At 39.3% G+C, this 17855-nt stretch overlaps 1 protein-coding gene across 7 annotated transcripts in view; it reads right to left on the bottom strand.

The window, feature by feature from the left end:
• KMT2E (lysine methyltransferase 2E (inactive)) overlaps positions 1-17855 on the bottom strand; it is a 69693-nt gene that overhangs the window by 22648 nt on the left and 29190 nt on the right. For 6 of the 7 annotated variants that reach the window (XM_063448137.1, XM_063448134.1, XM_063448133.1 and 3 more), the window contains 7 exons: positions 16971-17201; positions 15662-15792; positions 15002-15119; positions 14022-14131; positions 13449-13713; positions 11728-11826; positions 3568-3732 (listed from right to left, as the gene is read on the bottom strand). In XM_063448137.1, coding sequence (XP_063304207.1) covers positions 3568-3732; positions 11728-11826; positions 13449-13713; positions 14022-14131; positions 15002-15119; positions 15662-15792; positions 16971-17201 — 1119 coding nt within the window. The remainder of the gene's footprint in view (positions 1-3567; positions 3733-11727; positions 11827-13448; positions 13714-14021; positions 14132-15001; positions 15120-15661; positions 15793-16970; positions 17202-17855) is intronic. The other variant, XM_063448135.1, reaches the window with a different exon arrangement.

Genomic DNA, 17855 nt, shown 5'->3' on the forward strand with positions numbered 1-17855 from the left:
ACGTCATGAAATGCTCAAAATACTTTCTAGGTAATTATTTCATTAAAAAAAAAAAAAAATGTCTTCAGTTCAAAGTTCAAAGATTAAAATGTCACATTCAAAAGACATCATCATAAGACAAAGTACGGACTACTTTTTAAGGTAAGGCCTTAAGTTGACAAAACTTGACAAAAGGCAGAGCTACCACCGCTGGGTTTTGTCAGTTCTCACAGGCGTTGCTAGAGTTCATCTCAAGAAAATATCAATAGAGGCTCCCCCAGTCTCACAAGAATACAGCACTGACGTAGGCTCTTGGCAGATGAAACACCAGGAGCTGAAGATCAGAAATGGTGTCGCCTGCTGAGACAGCATTAGATAAGTATAAAACAACTCTGTTGCACCCCTAGGCCACCGCACCCAGTCACCACCAGGAGTGTCTGCAAATTATGCAAATACTCTAAATGGTGACAAGGCAGCTTTAAATTAGAAGAGAGTCTCATTCCACTTGAATTGGCTAGTTTCCCTTTGAATTACTACACTTGCTGCACTTAGAACTATATAAAAGACAAATGTCTTTGCTAAAGCTAAAAATGCTCTATTTAAAAGGGACCTTGTAGGCACTCTAAACCCTATATCTAATGCTTCGATTTAAGCTATCCAAATTATTCAATACGGTTAGAAAAGTTTCCAAGTTATTTAATAAGTCACTAATAAAGTATACGGGAATATTGCAGATAAATCATTTGCAAAATATATTAAATTGAAGCCTATAGTGGTTTTAGTGCCTAGAGTCCCCTGCCACGTTGAAGAAGTTTAAAAACAAATAAGTATCCCTGGCCACCCATAGCCCAGCCCCTCCACTGGAGAAATGGCTATGGAAGAGAATAGACACTTCATTCTAGCCATACCAATTCTTACAAACAATGGGCGCTGTCATAGACTGAAAGAGGTCAGCTGAAATACTCAGCCAATCACAGCTTCCCACTGCTGCTCAGGCTAATGCTTCCTCATTTGTGCAAGTAGCACTGAGGGTATGGGCTATCTGAGACTCTGGTTTAGCATTACAAATAAAATAAAAGCCATTTAAAAAATGGAAGGACCACTTTAATGAGAAAAGTTGAAGTGCCTACAATGTCCTTTTCATAGTGTCTACACATATGGGCACCAATAGCTTTTGTTTACTTATTCTACATACAACTTAGTCTTTCCATTCAAACAGAGGTTAGATAAAAGAGATTCTAAGAAAGAAAGTGCAACAGACGTTACATTCCAATCAGCTCTAAAAATCCCCCGCTGGGGGGGCGGGGCCTGGACTTCATGGCGGCTGGACGTGCCTCGTGTGAGCTCCGAGCTCAATCTGCCCACACAGTCTGATTAACTGCACGCCAGCCAGCCAGGACCCACACAAACGCCTAAACAAAGGGTACACAGAGCGTCCATCGAGGGTGTCGGGAGTGTGGCCTAGCAACATCGCCGGACGAGTGAGGCGGCTGATCCCCCGCTCTATGCGACCTAGTGCCCTCCCAAGCTTGCAACACAGCCCTGTTCTCCCCTCCTCCCCCTCTGGACCGGCAGGGGTTATCCTGGTCCTTCCTAGCCTGTACCTGGCACCAAGCGACTCTTATAACCCTAACTGACTAAGATACCGCCACAGCAGAATCAAACAAAATGATGGCCCAGCTTACCATGCAAGGAGCAAACTCCCAGCACCCCGAGCCGGAGCCTCTAAACTCAGCACAGATCACCCAAAGGAGGCTGGACAAACTCTTCACCGGCTTCTGGGCCAAGCTGGAGGCACAACAAGAAGCAGTAAAGCCCCAACATCAGGAGGCCGACCGGAGGCTGAGAACCAGATGGTGAGTGGGCCCCCTTCGTTCATTCATGACTCCAAATCACATGCACCGCCTCACACTAAGATCACCTAGGCCAAGGGCCACCAGGGGCAGAACCCCACGGCACTGTCCACGTGCGGCTACCAACCTCCACAACCTCCTACCTACCCCCCCAGAGGGGAGGACTGGGACCTCAGGAGCCCCCAAGTCCGTGGCACGAAGGTGCTAGCCTATCAACTGGCCTGGGGCTGGAAGGACGCCCAACAGACCCATCCAAGTGCTACAACCACCTTCGCCCTCAACACACGGGACTCATACTTCCCAGCCTTGGCCATTACGGGACTAACCACGGACAACAGTTGCCACTGCTGGGACTTCCATACATGTCCCACACAGGCCAACCTAACGGGGTTATACATACGCACATATACTGCAGCTGTCTAACCTTTATGTTTTTAGGCATTTCTCGCACTAACTGGACTTTCTCACCATGCCTCATATCGCAAGAACTGCCCTCTACACACTGGCTAAACGTAATGTGACAACATATGATATGCCGTTGTTTTCACCCCTTGCAAAGTTCTCTTTTTTGGCAATGACATTTTGTGTGTGTTTACCGCACCTGCATCTGTATTACTTCACTGGCTGGTCCTATTTAAGGTGGTACTCCAAGCTGGTTTAAAACTGGCGGTGAAACTGTTGGTTTATCTCTACACTTAAATACGTGCAACTGGTACCTTAAGCATAAACGCTCCTAGCTTTACTAATGCACAGCTTTACACTTCTAACCTTAAGCGCAACTAATTTGGCTATATACACATATCTAGTTTAGCATGTTCCACTACATAATACTGTTGTCTACTAGCCTATATTTGACTAAGCTTGTTATTAACAGTGGCATTCAATATAAGTGCCTATGACATGTAATCGCTATAACAAACCTCGTTCTATTATCATTTATAGGCACTGTACCGTTTTCATCATTGTTTTTCCATGTTATTTAAAAAACAAAAAGTGCTGAACTGTTGACATTTTACGCCAATCTTGCCCTCAACCTCAATGTATATTTTCATTTAAAAAGGTCACTGTGAGCTTGTTAACTAAACTATGCACTACAAAAATAAAGAATTAAAAAAAAAATCCCCCGCTAGACACCAAGGGAGCGTGAATCCCCCATCAGATAATCAGGAATTGTAGCCCCCCACAACCCTTTGAAAGAAGCCAAGCAGAAAGGAGGATAAACAGAGTTTTACACACTGCACATTCAGCCAGCACACACGCAGACCAGATTTAATTTCTGGAAATTCAAAGTTTAGCATATAGTTCTGGAAATGTCCAGGGTTCTCGGCAAAGGCTCCAATCTTTGTAATTGAAATTGTTTTGCGTCATTAAATGTAGATTGTTATGATGGACAAGAAAAAGTGCATGTTACTTCTGCAGATACAAGCTAAATTACCTTTGATCAACTGAATTTACCTAAAATGTAAAATATTGCATGAATATATAGCCTCATGCTACTTCATGATGGATCAACTTTGAAATATAATAAGTCTCACGTAGAAAACTATCCTAGATACATTTTTCATCACCGACAAGTAAATTAGGATTATTTATTCCCTTGGACAAGTGGACTTTATAAAAAATAAACATCCACACCCCTGCATTGCCTGTCATTTAGGTGTTTTATTTAGTAGTCTCATTCTACAGTGCCATGGAATATAAAAGCATCACAAAAACAATAATATACATAACGTACCTGTGGTAGTTCAGATTCACTGAGGATTTGCAAGTCTTTTGCTTCAATTTTAATATCAGGTTTAGTTGTACTGATCCTTTCTAATGCCTGCTCTCTTCGTTTCTCTCGCTTTTCCAGCCTTGCAAAAGCTTGAAGAATAGCTTCCATTTTCCTTTCTTCTCTTGTCTAGTAAAAAAAATGCAAGCATCTCATAAAATAAATTGTGAAATATAATAATATAAAATATCAAGTCACTTAAGTGGTCATGGTGCCTGGAGTAACTTTATAAAGCAAGGTGTTCATTGTGCTAACGGACTTAGAATAAGTACTTTTTGCTGTGAAAAAGTGTGTGTTATCTCTGCAGACACAAGTTTGATTAACTTGGATTAATGGAATTTACCAAAAATGTAAATATGGCATGAATACAGCCTCATGCTACATAACAAATCCCTATTTTATGCTGGATAACTTAGATACTATAATATAAGTACAAAACTATAGACAGGTTTTTCATTCAAAAGCATTTTAATTTAAAAAAACAAAAACAAACCAAAAAAAAAAACACAATCAGATTTTAAAGATAATCAGCCATTGATTTTTCTCCACTCTGGGACAAAACAATTTTCAGTCTGAATCAAATTACGAGTTCAGCTAACTGATTTCCATTGGGGCAACATGAGCACGCATTACGCATTGTTTATCTCAAAATTAGAATAGAGATGAAGCAAAAAAATCAAATAAAAGACATACAAAAATGTAAAATTCCTTTACAGAGTGCATGTTTAATATTTTCTTTAAAAATATAAATAAATAAACCTGCACTCTTGAACACCCCCTGCAAATACAAAAGTGCCAAAGATGAAATATGTTGGCAGTTAACTAATCCATGAAGAGTGCTTGACTGAACCTAAGCTGAAATGATGTGTTGGAAGCAGCAAAAATGTGCAAGCGAAAAGACCTGAGTGACTTTGATGTGGGCCAAATAGTGATAGCTAGACGACTGGGTCAACGCATCTCCAAAACAGCAAGACTTTTGGGATGTTACTTGTATGCAGTGGTTGGTACAGACTAAAAGTGGTGCTTGGAAGAATAACTGATGAACAAGAGTCAGAGTCATGGGCACCCAAGGCGCACATGGGGACCAAAGGCTAGTCCATCTAGTCATACACATAAAACCTACTGCAGCTCAAATGAATGAAAAATGTAATGCTGGCCATGACAGAAAGGCGTTAGAACACACAGTGCATCACAGTTTGCGGTGAAGCTGCAGACCAGTCAGAGTGCCCCTGATGACCTCTGTCCACAGCCGAAAGCTCCTTCAAAGGAGATGTGAAAGTCAGAATTAGACCAATAGAATAAGATCAGCTGGTTGTCCAAGTATGTGTTTACCTGGGAAAGATAGCGGTAGGATGCACAATGGGAAGAAGAAAGGCCGGTGGAGGCAGGGTTATGCTCTGGGCAATGTTCTGCTGAGAAAACTGGGGTCCTGGCATTCATGTGGATGTTACTTTGACACATACAACCTACCTAGAGATTGTTGTAGATCATGTACATCCATTCATGGCAATGGTATTCCCCAATGGATGTGGTCTCTTTCAGCAGGACAATTCACCCTGCACAGATTGTTCAGGGATGGTTTGAAGAACATGACAAAGAATTCAAGGGGTTGCCTTGGCCTCCAAATTTCTTAGATCACAATCCAATTGAGCATCAGTGGCATGTGCTGGAACAACAAAATCCAATACATGGAGGCCCCACCACACAATTTGCAGCGCTTAAAGGATCTTCTGCTAATGTCTTTGTCAGATATGTAAAATTTCCAGAAATGTTGGGCTTGTTGTGCAGCCACAAAACCTGGGAACCTTGCAGTCGACCATGAACTCCTCTGCATATAAAAGCATTCTACAAGAAAGTAACTAAACTCATTGTGCATTGGCACTATACACCCGCAAAAATCCATAAAATACATGGCACTGCTTTGGATGAGTGTTTGAGATGTCACCAGACCAAGGCGCATACGACACATATATGGTGGTTCTGTCCAGAGATCCAAAAGTTCTGGAAACGCATACACACAATGATCAATCACCTCCTCGAAAATCCCTTTTTGCCCTGAATACATTCTGTTCTCTGCACCCATTCCCAACATTAAAGCTCCTACAGCCAAATTAATAATTCACCTACTCACAACAGCCACTCTGCTTATCCTGGCCGGCTTTATGGAAAAAGGCAATCACACCCACAATCAGGGAATGGATACATAAAGTAGAATACATAAAGACAAATGGAAGAGATCACATTCGCAGTCAGCAAAAGATACATTAAGTACACTCAGACTTGGGTTGGGTTCGATTAGGCAAAAGTACACCATGGTTCCCCTCATAAAAGATAGCTCTGACCCAGGGGTTTAAGATCCTATTCTGGGAAAGTTGTTGAATGTCAATACTATGACCTTTCTGCTTTGATACAGTAACAAGTTGGAAAAGTTTTAAAAAAATATATATATTGTTTAATGTGGTTATTATGGCTACCCCCCTGTAATCCAAGCTGTGAACGCTTTTACATGAATGATTATGCTCTATTGTAATCTATGCAAGGCAGTTATACGAATTGTACTATGTTTTGACATTATCTTTCAAAAGTCTATTTTGTCATTAAGTGCAAAAAAAAAATAAAAAAAAATGAATAAAGCATTCTAGACTAAACTGTGAGGCCATCTGTCCTACTGCTAAAGCTAGGCAGAAATAGTATTAAGCAAGAGGACAATGGCTCCAAGCACCCCAGCAAATCTACAACAGAATGTCAAAAAATTAAAAGAACCAAGGTGTTGCGCAATGGTTCAGTCAAAATCCAGACCTCAACCCGATTGAAATGCTGTGGCAGGACCATAAAAGAGCTGTGCAGAAATAATTGCCAGTAAACCTCAATGAACTGAAGCAACGTATTAAAGAAAAGTGGGCCAAAATGCCTCCACAACGAAGTGAGACGTATAAAGTCATATGTAAAACAATTACTTCAAGTTAAGGCCCCTATAGGTGGTTTTACAAGTTATTGAATCATACAATGTAATTGCTTTTCACACATGGCTTCTCTATTTTGGCTTTATTTTTGTTAAATAATTAATAATGTGGTTAAATATGTTATGCGGAGTTGTCCATTTGAGGTTGTATTTGCAGAATTTAACACCTGTTAAGAGACATATGATAATATATTGCTATGTAAAAGCATAAAATCCAAAGGGGGTGTACTTTTTCCCCATGACTGTACATACATATATAGATTTTTCAATTGAGTGCCAACATGTTCAACACACTGAGCCTGAAAATGTCCAGGTTGGTATTTTGTAATGCTTTCTGGCACTTGATGCACTGAAACTATCATGGTTAGAATTAAAAGGGAGAATTTTTAAACGTTAGACCAAAATAACCAAATTTTAAAAACTCCACCTACACCTGCAATGTAACCTCTCTCTCATTGTTACAGTTTCTCTCCGCTTTCAGAATCTTTAGTTTCTGATCCATTTCACTTAGAAACATAAGACAACGTAGGGACTATATTGTCTTATATATTTTTCATACACTTGACAACTGTGACAAAAGGGTGGAGATTAAAGCAAGTTCCTCTTCTTTTGTCTAGCTGACAAAAGGTGAAGCTTGCCTGAAGATCCACCCTTTGACAAGATTACAAAGTGTAGGAAAAAACATAAGACAGTAGTCCCTACTTGTGTTTTTTTTTTTTTATTTCTTTATTTTAGTGTGCAATAAAAGAGTAACAAACAGGCTTGCTTAGCCATGACAGCGTCTGCAAGCTTATAATGATCAAACATTTGCATACAGTGCTATGACATGTGAAACAATTGCACTTTTTTTGTTTAAAGAAACAGGCTAAATCATATTGTAAGATTTAAAACATTTCAGGCTAGATTCTGAAAGAGAAGTGGAAACAATAGGTGAAAGGCAAGTTTAAGGAGGAAGAGCCACTTTAAGCTATTTTTGCCTTAAATTTGATGCATGAATTCCCTGCAATTCTCACTTTAGTGAGTAACACTGCTTCTTTGTCTACACACAATGACCATCAGACAAAGTATGTATCTACTACAACACTACAGAGATATTTAGCATACACGCCAAACTTTGCATGATTGAGCATGTGCTTACATCACAAGTAAACCTGAAAATAAATAAATAAACAACAAAAAAAAAATTATATATATATATATATATATATATATATATATATAAAAAAAAAAAAGGCGGGGTTTGATTATTACAATATCTCACTTACTTTTACTACATGGTGGTTAATAATATGCACAGGATAACAAAAAGTCTTATTCAGTAGTTAGAATTATAAAAAAAAACAAAAACAAAAAAAAAACATTATTAACATCACTTAACAGACCCTGAACAATTTTGACTGAGCACAGCATAAATGGAAACATTGCCACAAATTGCCATCGCTTCACAAAAATAGCTGTCATCCACAGACTATATGAAACAAAATAAAAATAATGGTTTTGGTTGCTTTGCTAGTAGCCAATGTGAGGGAGGTCTCTGAGCAAATCTAGTACACTACAGAGATTCAAAGCAGCTGTATTTTATTATAAATATAGTTCATGACGCAGATGAAGAAGGCCATGCTCAAAAGAGAATTTTCATATAATCCATCAGGATTTGAGGAAGGCAAAGATAATTAGGTGTCTTTTAATCTACAGGGAACCTTACAGCATTATTAGGATATATTAAAGGAACATTCAAGATTGGTGATGTCAGCCAACCAAATGCTTCCACATAGGGACGCTCCTCTAATGGTGATTATTTATAAAGAGACAACAAGTTCTGTAGCGCTGTACAATGGGTGGACTAACAGACACGTATTTGTATCCAGATAAGTTGGACACACAGGAACAGAGGGATTCAAGGCTCTGCGCAATGAGCTTACATGCTAGAGGGAGTAGGGTATAGTGACAGTGACACAAAAGGTAAGGGTAGGGTAGAAAAGTAGGTTGCTAGGATAGTATTCACTGAGGGCTTAGTATTTTGTTTTGATGACTGTTTCAGGAGAGACATCCATAAGAGGTGTGCTTTACTCAGGGGAATGGAAACATTACCATATCTACTAAAGAGATCTCAGCCAATCACAATGCTTTCCTATAGGAAAGCATTGGCTTGGCTGACACTGTCAAGGAGGCAGATCAGGTGCAGAGCCAGCACAAGCCAAACACAGCCCTGGCCAATTAGCACCTCCTCTTTGAGATTAATTGAATCAATGCATCTCTACGAGTAAAGTTCAGTGTGTGCACGCAGAGGGTGGAGAAACTTAATGTCAGTAATACACTGTGCAGTACAGCCCCAGGAAGAACCTCTAGAAGCCATCTGAGGAGTTGCCAGTGGAGGTACCACTAGGCTGTAATGTAAACACTGCATTTTCTCTGAAAGACAGGGTTTACTGCAAAAAGCCTACAGGGACTGACTATACTCACCAGAACTACAATCATCTATAGTGTCCCTTTAAGTGTTCTGAGAGCAGTATTTTTATTTTTTATAAATCACTACATCCGAAGAGATGCCATAATGAACCATTGAACATCGGATAAGGGCAGTCGTAAAGTAGGTATATCTCCACCAGTTAGCGTTCAGAGCCTGTACAGAAATATTGCAAAATTTAGGATACTATATAACAGGCATAGGCAACCTTCGGCACTCCAGATGTTTTGGACTACACCTCCCATAATGCCAGCATATTGAGAAATGCTTTCCTTTGGGCTGTTTGAATGGGTGCGCGGCTCTTGCCGCACATGTGCATTCCGCTCCACTCGGGAGCAGATGTCGGAGTGGGAGGAGAGGTCACCAGCGCCGAGGGAGCCCGGCACAGGATTAAAGTAAGTAACTGAAGGGGGTTTAACCCCTTCAACGCCAAGGGAGGGGGCACCTAAGGGTTGTATAGTGTCATGAAAACGAGTTTGTTTTCCTGACACTATAGTGATCCTTTCAAGGGACACTATAGTTACCAGAGAAACTACAGCTTATTGAATTTGTTCTGGTGAGTAGAATCCTTACCTTCAGGCTTTTTGCTGTAAACACTGTCTTTTCAGAGAAAATGCAACGTTTACATTACAGCCTAGTGATAACTTCACTGGCTACTCCTCAGATGGCTGTTAGAGATCCTTCCTGGGTCATGGCTGCCTAAAATGCATTCAAACATTCAGTATCTCCTCCCTCTGCATGCATACACTGAACTTTCCCCATAGAGATTCATGGATTCCATTAATCTCTATGAGGAGATGCTGATTGGCCAGGGCTGTGTTTGAATTGTGCTGGCTCTGCCCCTTATCTGCCTCCTTGACAGTCTCAGCCAATCCTATGGAGAAGAATTGTGATTGGATCGGCCACCAGACAGCTTGTTTTTCTGAGGCAAACAGCATGCAGAGCTACAGCTTCAGGCTTGAATAAAAGTAAGATTTTGCTATATTTATGGAGGCACGAGGGGGACAGGGTGGCTAGATGGTGGCTTTAAAACTATAGGGCCAGGAATACAGGTTTGTGTTCCTGACCCTATAGTGTTCCTTTAAATTGTATGATGTTTTATAATATTTTACTTAGTAGTGAACAGGTTAATGCAGCATATAGAGTGGTTTGAAATCAGACAATAAGTCATATACACTGAGCAGCAACATTAAAACCATCTGCCTAATATAGTATAGGTCCCCCTCATGTTGCCAAAACAGCTCTAAAACATCAAGGCATGGACTCCGCAAGACCTCTGAAACTGTCCTGTGGCATCTGACAGCATGACATTAGCAAGAGATCCTTTAAGTCAGGGCTGTCCAACCTGTGCGCCCCCTCTCTCCCCCCCCCCCCCCCAGATGATGCTGAACTACAACTCCCATGATTCTTTCAATTAAACAGATATCCAGGGAATCATGGGAGTTGTAGTTTAGCAACATCTGGGGGGCCGCAGGTTGGACAGCCCAGCTTTAAGTCCTGCAAGTTGCAAGGTGTGGACTGCATGGATCAGATTTTTTGTTCCAGCACTTTCCACAGATGCTCAATTTGATTGTGATCTGGGAAACAGAGGCCAAGGCCTCAGGAACTGTCATCATGACCATTCCTGAACAATTTTTGCAGTGTGACATGGTGCATTATCCTGCTGAAAGAGGTCACTCCCATCAGGGAACACCACTGTAACAATCTCTTGGGAGCCCATATACCATTAGACCAGCTGTCCTTCCTTGCATCACTTCTGATAGGTACCAGCCACTGCATACCAGGCACACTCCACAAAACTTGCCATTCTGGAGATGCTCTGACCCAGTCGCCTAGCCATCACTATTTCACTCAGATCTTTTTGCTGTTCACTTGTGGTCTAATATATCCCACCCCTGGAAGGTGCTATTATAACGATATATTCAACGTGACTCACCTTACAGGTCCGTGGTTTTAATGTGTCTGACCGGTGTAGGTTTGAACGTTATATACAAAAAGCTAAATCTATTTTTAATGCAATAGCACTGCTTCTAAATGTTGTATTCTAAAGGCTGCACACACTTTTAGACTTGTTCAGAAATCAAAGCTGAATGGGATTTGTGCACAAGTCTAAAGTGGCTATATGTCAAGCTAATTTCACTTTTATACAGATGCAGGTAGTGGTGGGATGAATTCCTTGTAACCTTAATTTTGAAAGTTCACCCAGACTGCATGTAAGATTTCAGTAGAATGTACAACTAAAATCCCACTGTTAATAAATATATATATATAAAAAAAAAAAGTGTTCTACTATAAACCTGTTTTTGCAATTCAAGAGAAACAATGTGCACTATTATTACAGGCAAATTAGCAGCATACCAAAAAAAAAAAATAATTCAAATGAAAGAAACACACAAAAGCACCTTTGTATCTAGCAATATTTATGAGCAGAATAGAACCATGAAAGCAATGAGACTAAGCAAATGTATGTTTTTACATTACAATTGAGCTATTTTATAAAATCAGCAAAAAGGCAAATTGAAAACCAGGCGGAATAAGCATACGAAGTAAGCCTTTTATGAAAGAACAATGCAAATAGGAAGCCATTACTATATGATCTGTTTCTATAGCCTAAGAGGAAGCAACAGTGAGCATGGGAAGAGATGTCACGCAGGACAAGCGACTATTTAATCTAGTCACCATCTTCCCGACTTACCATCTTCCTTTTCCTTTCTGCAATCTGCTCCTCAGATTCCATTTCTACTTCATTGCTAATAGGAGTTTTTTCTTCTATATCATCAATAAAATCTGGCTCCTGAAAGATGGAAATTACTGCTTTATAGAAGCTCTCCAGAACCACTAACTGTGGGATATGACCACTATAAGCGATATACCAGCCTATTTACTATTCTACTTCACAGAAATCATTGGTGCTTATATGTCAATTACATGACAAGCAACAACATTTCCCAACTTGACAGGCATTTTGATCATCTATTTTCACCCTACGTCAACTAAACCCGTCTTTTTTTTTTTTTTTACTTTATAGCAAGAATTTACCTGAATTTTATTGATGTTGAGGTAAACTGGGTACTGTTGCCGAAAACAAGGAAAAGCAACTAAATGTTATCAATACTCATTTCCTTTCATACCAGATTCAGGAATATATGTTTACATGGATGGGCACAGGTTGTGTATAGCACCTCGGTGTAAGTAAAGCCCTTGATGCATCACATATCAATTCAGTTTAATGTTTTGAAAAATATATTAAAAGAAAAAAATTTTTGTGATGCATACACAACCTTTTATACCAATATTTTGAACAATATTGCTTGATTACAATACGATTGACATGCTAACATATATATATAATCTCATTTTTAATCAGGGAGATAACCGTGGTTTAGTAAAGGTCCTTAAAAAAACAAACAACCCGCCCCTAAAACAACTAAATAACATACCATACCCTGAATACCAAACGCTGTAATACTATTCAAATGATCATATTTGCCTAAATATAAGTGCACACTCAGCCCTCTCTTCATTAGCCTCAACTTTAATTTCCCAGATTACAACATCTGGGCATTCAATAATGCAATTATTCAGACTCCCTCAATCACCAGTGCATTAATTTCTCTAGGCACTTCCATCTTCATTTTAGTCATTGCCCTCTCGCTTTGCAATCATCCATGTTCTTTTAATTTTCTTTGCCTGCAGATGGTTGCACTCTCCCTGCTTTAAGAGCTTATTTCACCCTGCATTACAAGCCAACCCATCACCAACCCCCATTACAACACAGAAGGTATATAGACCAACCAATTAGTATTTTCAATGTGCAATATAGAATATAAAAACACACTGGATTTACATAATTGCTTTACTATAGCAGGCACACTAGAACTAGTGAGGCCAAATTTTCCCAACCTCAATGAAGCCCATTTCTCACATTTATTTTAAAGTATCTTCCAGAGGGATACCTTGCCATTACAATTGCAGACTTACATCTGCAAAATTCATTTTACAGCACATTTGTTACATTTATGGGGATACTGAATGCTTTGCAACAGCATCCCTTGATTTAGGACCATTTTAAGGCAATCAGCTTGACTCCAAGTAGTGTTTCAAGGAACATGTAATGTCAATGTGTTACACTGCAGCGGGGGAGACTTTAACACACAATGACATCTTGAACTCCTACTTTAAAGATACTTGGGAAAGCAGAATCCCAGTGGCAAGATATGTGTGAGGAAAAAAAAAAAATACCAAATAGAATATAAGTTGATGTTGCACTTTCAAATTATTTTGTTCTGAATAAAACCTCACCTTATAGTCTAGCAAAAAGTAACATAGGTATCACACACACAAATAAATAAATAAAAGTAGGGAGAGAAAACATGCTGATAAGGTAGTCTGATAAAATAAATATGCAACTTTTACCTGGTTATTAGATATCGATAGTCTTAAGGGGGAAAGCTTTCTCTGCTTGTTATCTGGTGTTTTCAGTTTGTTAATTGTTCCTTCAGCGTCTGTAATAAGATTCTGGTTTTGACACTCTTTTTCTTTGGAAAGCTCCTTTTCTTTCTTCCCCTTTTTTCTTCTTGTTTCGTAACCACTGCTGAGATTTTCTGTAGGTTCTGAACTGCATCTGAGAACGGGGCATTCAGGATTTTCTCTTAGGCACGCACAATCTACCTTGTATTTACTGAAAGCATAATATGATTAAAAAAAAAAAAAAAAAATATTATTCCAACAACCACTGTGTTTAAGTGAGAATTCCTTTAAGAATAAAATAATCAAACTAGTGATTACAAATGGGAAAAACCCATACAATTGTATACAAAATATCTGCATGGGTGGGGGCTGCTATGATCACAGTCCCACCAGAATACTACTATAAAATTAATAAAATTTCATGTTTGCCAACTGTCACTAATTAGAGATAACATGCTTTTTATGTCTAATTTGTTAAATGAGCTCCATATTCTATTATCTTTATATGTGAAGACTCACCAATTTGCATAATCAAAATCAAAAGCAATGGTGATCTCTGTTCCTTTTGGAATGCTTGCAGTCGAGTAAATATATAGATGAATGGTTCCTTCTTCAATAATGTGTCGTACCTAGAGTTTAGATAAGGGCATTGTGAAAGAAGGTGTGAGTTAGCAAATGCAAAAAGTATGTTCATACAACAAAAAATACAAACAAACCTCCCCCCACTGTACAATTCAAAATATGACCACTAGGAGGCTCTGTCACTAAGTTTTCCTCTGCATTTTCTAAAAATATATCAATTGGTACCCAGGAGGATTCCCAATATGCTACATTGTTTAAACATATCTACATGAATTGAATTATTTTCCTAGTTACGCATGCCCAAATTAATCTAGTATTACACTATTATAATGGAGAATTTACTTCAAATATGATTGACTTAAAGGGATCCTATACTGCCAGGAAAACAAACCCGTTTTCCTAGCATTTAAGGCTCTTTTGAGTGCGCCTGCGCCTCCCCCCCCCCTCCCCCCCCGGCACTGAAGTGGTTAAAACCCCTTCAGCCACTTGGCTTAATCCAGCGCCGGTGACCTCTCCTTCCCTGCTCACGTCAGCTCCCGAGTGGAACCGAATGCGCAGCTAGAGGCGTGCGCATTCGAACCCGTAAATGGGAAAGCATTACTCAATGCTTTCCTATGGGGATCTTATTTGACGCGGGTCTCCTTGAGGATGTCCAGCATCAAATAAGTGCTATTTACTCAATGTAAATCACGGAAGCGGCCTCTAGTGGCAGTTAGGGAGACAGCCACTAGAGGCTGGATTAACCCTGCAGTGTAAACATAGCAGTTCCTCTGAAACTGCTATGTTTTCAGCTGCAGGGTTAAACCTAGGGGGACCTGGCACCCATACCACTTCATTTAGCTGAAGTGGTCTGGGTGTCTATAGCGGTCCTTTAAAGTACACAGCAATGACAATATAATTACATACACCCAACATACCTCAGCATTAGGAGTACAAGAACGTCTTATAAATCGAGCTTCATTACCAAATGTCCTTGCATCAACACACATCTCGAGCCCATGAAATTTTGAATAAAATAAAACAAATGGATACGGCCTAAATAAAAGGAAACAAATAAGTAACAGGTCATCATTAAAGAAAATATGTTAAGTGTTAAAGATATTGGACTGTTAGCTTAGAGGGAAAAGGAACAAGTAAAAAGTGCAAGAAACCATGATTACACACGATCAAACAATCTCAGCTACAAAAATGTGAAGTTCTAGGAAATGCATATCAGGCTGTGGATCTGAAGTACCAATGTAGATATGTTATTCCTAAAACACAAAGCCATGGCACTTATAAAAACTAAAAAACAAACTGATAACACCACAAAAAAGGACTACAAGCCTAAAAAAGCTATATATTCACCCTAAAAGCCCTATCACCAACCCCAACTACGATATCACAGGATGGGGAAGAAAGCTAAACACCAGGGAACCGTAAAACTGTTGTGGCACATCGAGGCTTATGGTATCTTTCTTGCACACCAAAAATAAAGAATTAAAAAAAAAAGGACTACAATTGCACAAACTACTCTAAACAATAACATTCAAGATTACTGATGCACTTCAATTCAGTAGTAAACACAAGGTCCATACCTTTTAAAGAAATATCCATTTGCCTCAAATTGTTCTCTAAGCATAAACTTCCCCCTGTACTCAATAATAAGAGTTTCAGGAAGAAGATCTTTGGCAGCTTTCAGGATTTTTTTGTTCTTTTGTAAGAAGCTCTGTAGAAAAGATTATACCAGAAGTATAAACACTCAACATGCAATAATATACATCATTTAACATCAAGCTTCTTTTAAAAAAAACTTTGGAAACAAAAATTATTTTTGGTTTTATAACACAATCAATTGAAAATGATCTTCTTTGCTACCTGTGAATATTCTACTCCTTGACAAAGCTGTGATGTGACTCCAGCAACATGAATATGGCCAAACATTTAAGAGAAAATAACTAAATATTTAAGTGCAGACAGCATACCTCCAAATATTGATAGACATTTAAGCTGTTTGAAGTGGGATGGCTAGGTGGGTGGTGCCACTAACAATACAGGTCCCTGCAGGCGATGAAAGTCTGAAAAGGGTGTGTGCACCAAGCGCACAGCTAACAGATATGCCTTATTGCAAGGCTTACCACATTTGCTTTGAATCTAGGAGCCAGGTGTTTTTTTTTTTTGTTTGTTTTTTAAATGACAAAAATTCTTAAAGGGACACTAGTCAACAGAACCACTACAGATTAATGTAGTGGCACTGGTGTTTATAGCAAATCCCTGCAGACTTTTCAATGTAACAACTACCCTTTAATAGAAAAAGCAGCGTTTACATTGCCGTCTAGCAACGCCTCTAGTGGCAGTCACTCAGACGGCCACTTAAGATGCTTACCATCTCATTGATCCCATTCCCTATAGAGATGCATCATTTCAATGTATCTCTTTGAGGAGATGCTGTTTCGCACAGCATTTTGAGTGGGTCTTTTCTCTGATGTCTAGTGTGGCTGCTAAAGTCTTCAAGCTCTTCTTGCTCTGCTCCCTCGCGTGCATTATAGTGATGCATGTGCAGGAGTGACATCTTATTATGGCACACTGCATCACAAAAGTGCAAACGAGGGAGCAGAGCAAGAATGGCTGGAAGATAACAACTCCCTCACCGCCTGTTTACATTTCAGCGGCACACACGCCTCCATGCTCCCTCAGCTAGCCAGCCACCTCAGAGGGAACGGTCCAGCAAATCCCAGGCGCCAGGAAGAAATTCCTAATGATCATGGCAACATGGGATTTGTAGAGCCCTGCCATATTACTTCTTGTCAAGATCTAAATAGCAGCCATCTCACAAATACGAAACTGGAGTGAATAAGCACTATGGAATCTGATGGCGCTATATAAATAATAAAATAATAAACCCACCTCTACTGGTGGTTTAAATATCAGGTTGCTGGTGCTGAAGTTAGACTTCCCAATCTGTTCCTTCTTGTCATTTTCACAGCTCAGTCTCAGAGCAATCTTCTGTGCCTCTCTTTGAACTCCTTCACTATATTGGTTATTGTTGGCTTCTTCATAGTGGTCCATCCAAGTTTTGATTTTATTCTCCCATCCATAAGCGGAATTGTCAGAAGGATCAATTTCAGGAGCGGAACCCTAACAGAATATTATCCCATTTCTGTTACAAATCTCAAGAACACTGACTGCATTTTGACATCAATTTTAAAACCTTTTTTAATGCATATGAGCTTTAGTTACAAGCTCCAGCCTTTTAATTTGCTTTTTAGAAAACCATAAAACAAATTTAAAAGGTGCACATTCCTGACACCTAAAATAATCAAATTCAACCAATACACATAAAAAGAAAAATACAAAGAAGTCTCGATGAGAATGGAAAAAGTAAATAATGTAAAGCATTAAAGGTACACTATATGTAATCAGATCACTACATCTCACTGAAGCAGTGCCCTGTCCCCTTAATGCTGCAATCTAAAACATATATAATTAAAACTATTTTTTCTTATATAAGAAAAATAACACCGTGCTTTCTGTGTGTGTATATATATATATATACACATACACATTTATGCATTTAAAAATATATACAGAGAAAGCACTGTGGTTTTCTTATTATTTTTTTGCTTCTCTGTCCAACTTGAAGTTCATAAATTATATTGGGTATCATCTGTGTGCATTCACTTGGGGTGTACTATTTTATCATCTTTAAAGTCCCCAATGCGTTTGCTGCGCATTAGGTTCCCCCTCAACGCCGAGGTTAGTGGAAGCAGAGATGGAAGCAGAGCCATGGGA

Source organism: Pelobates fuscus, chromosome 3 (assembly GCF_036172605.1).
Source record: "Pelobates fuscus isolate aPelFus1 chromosome 3, aPelFus1.pri, whole genome shotgun sequence".
In the NCBI taxonomy this organism is placed as follows: Eukaryota; Metazoa; Chordata; class Amphibia; order Anura; family Pelobatidae; genus Pelobates; species Pelobates fuscus.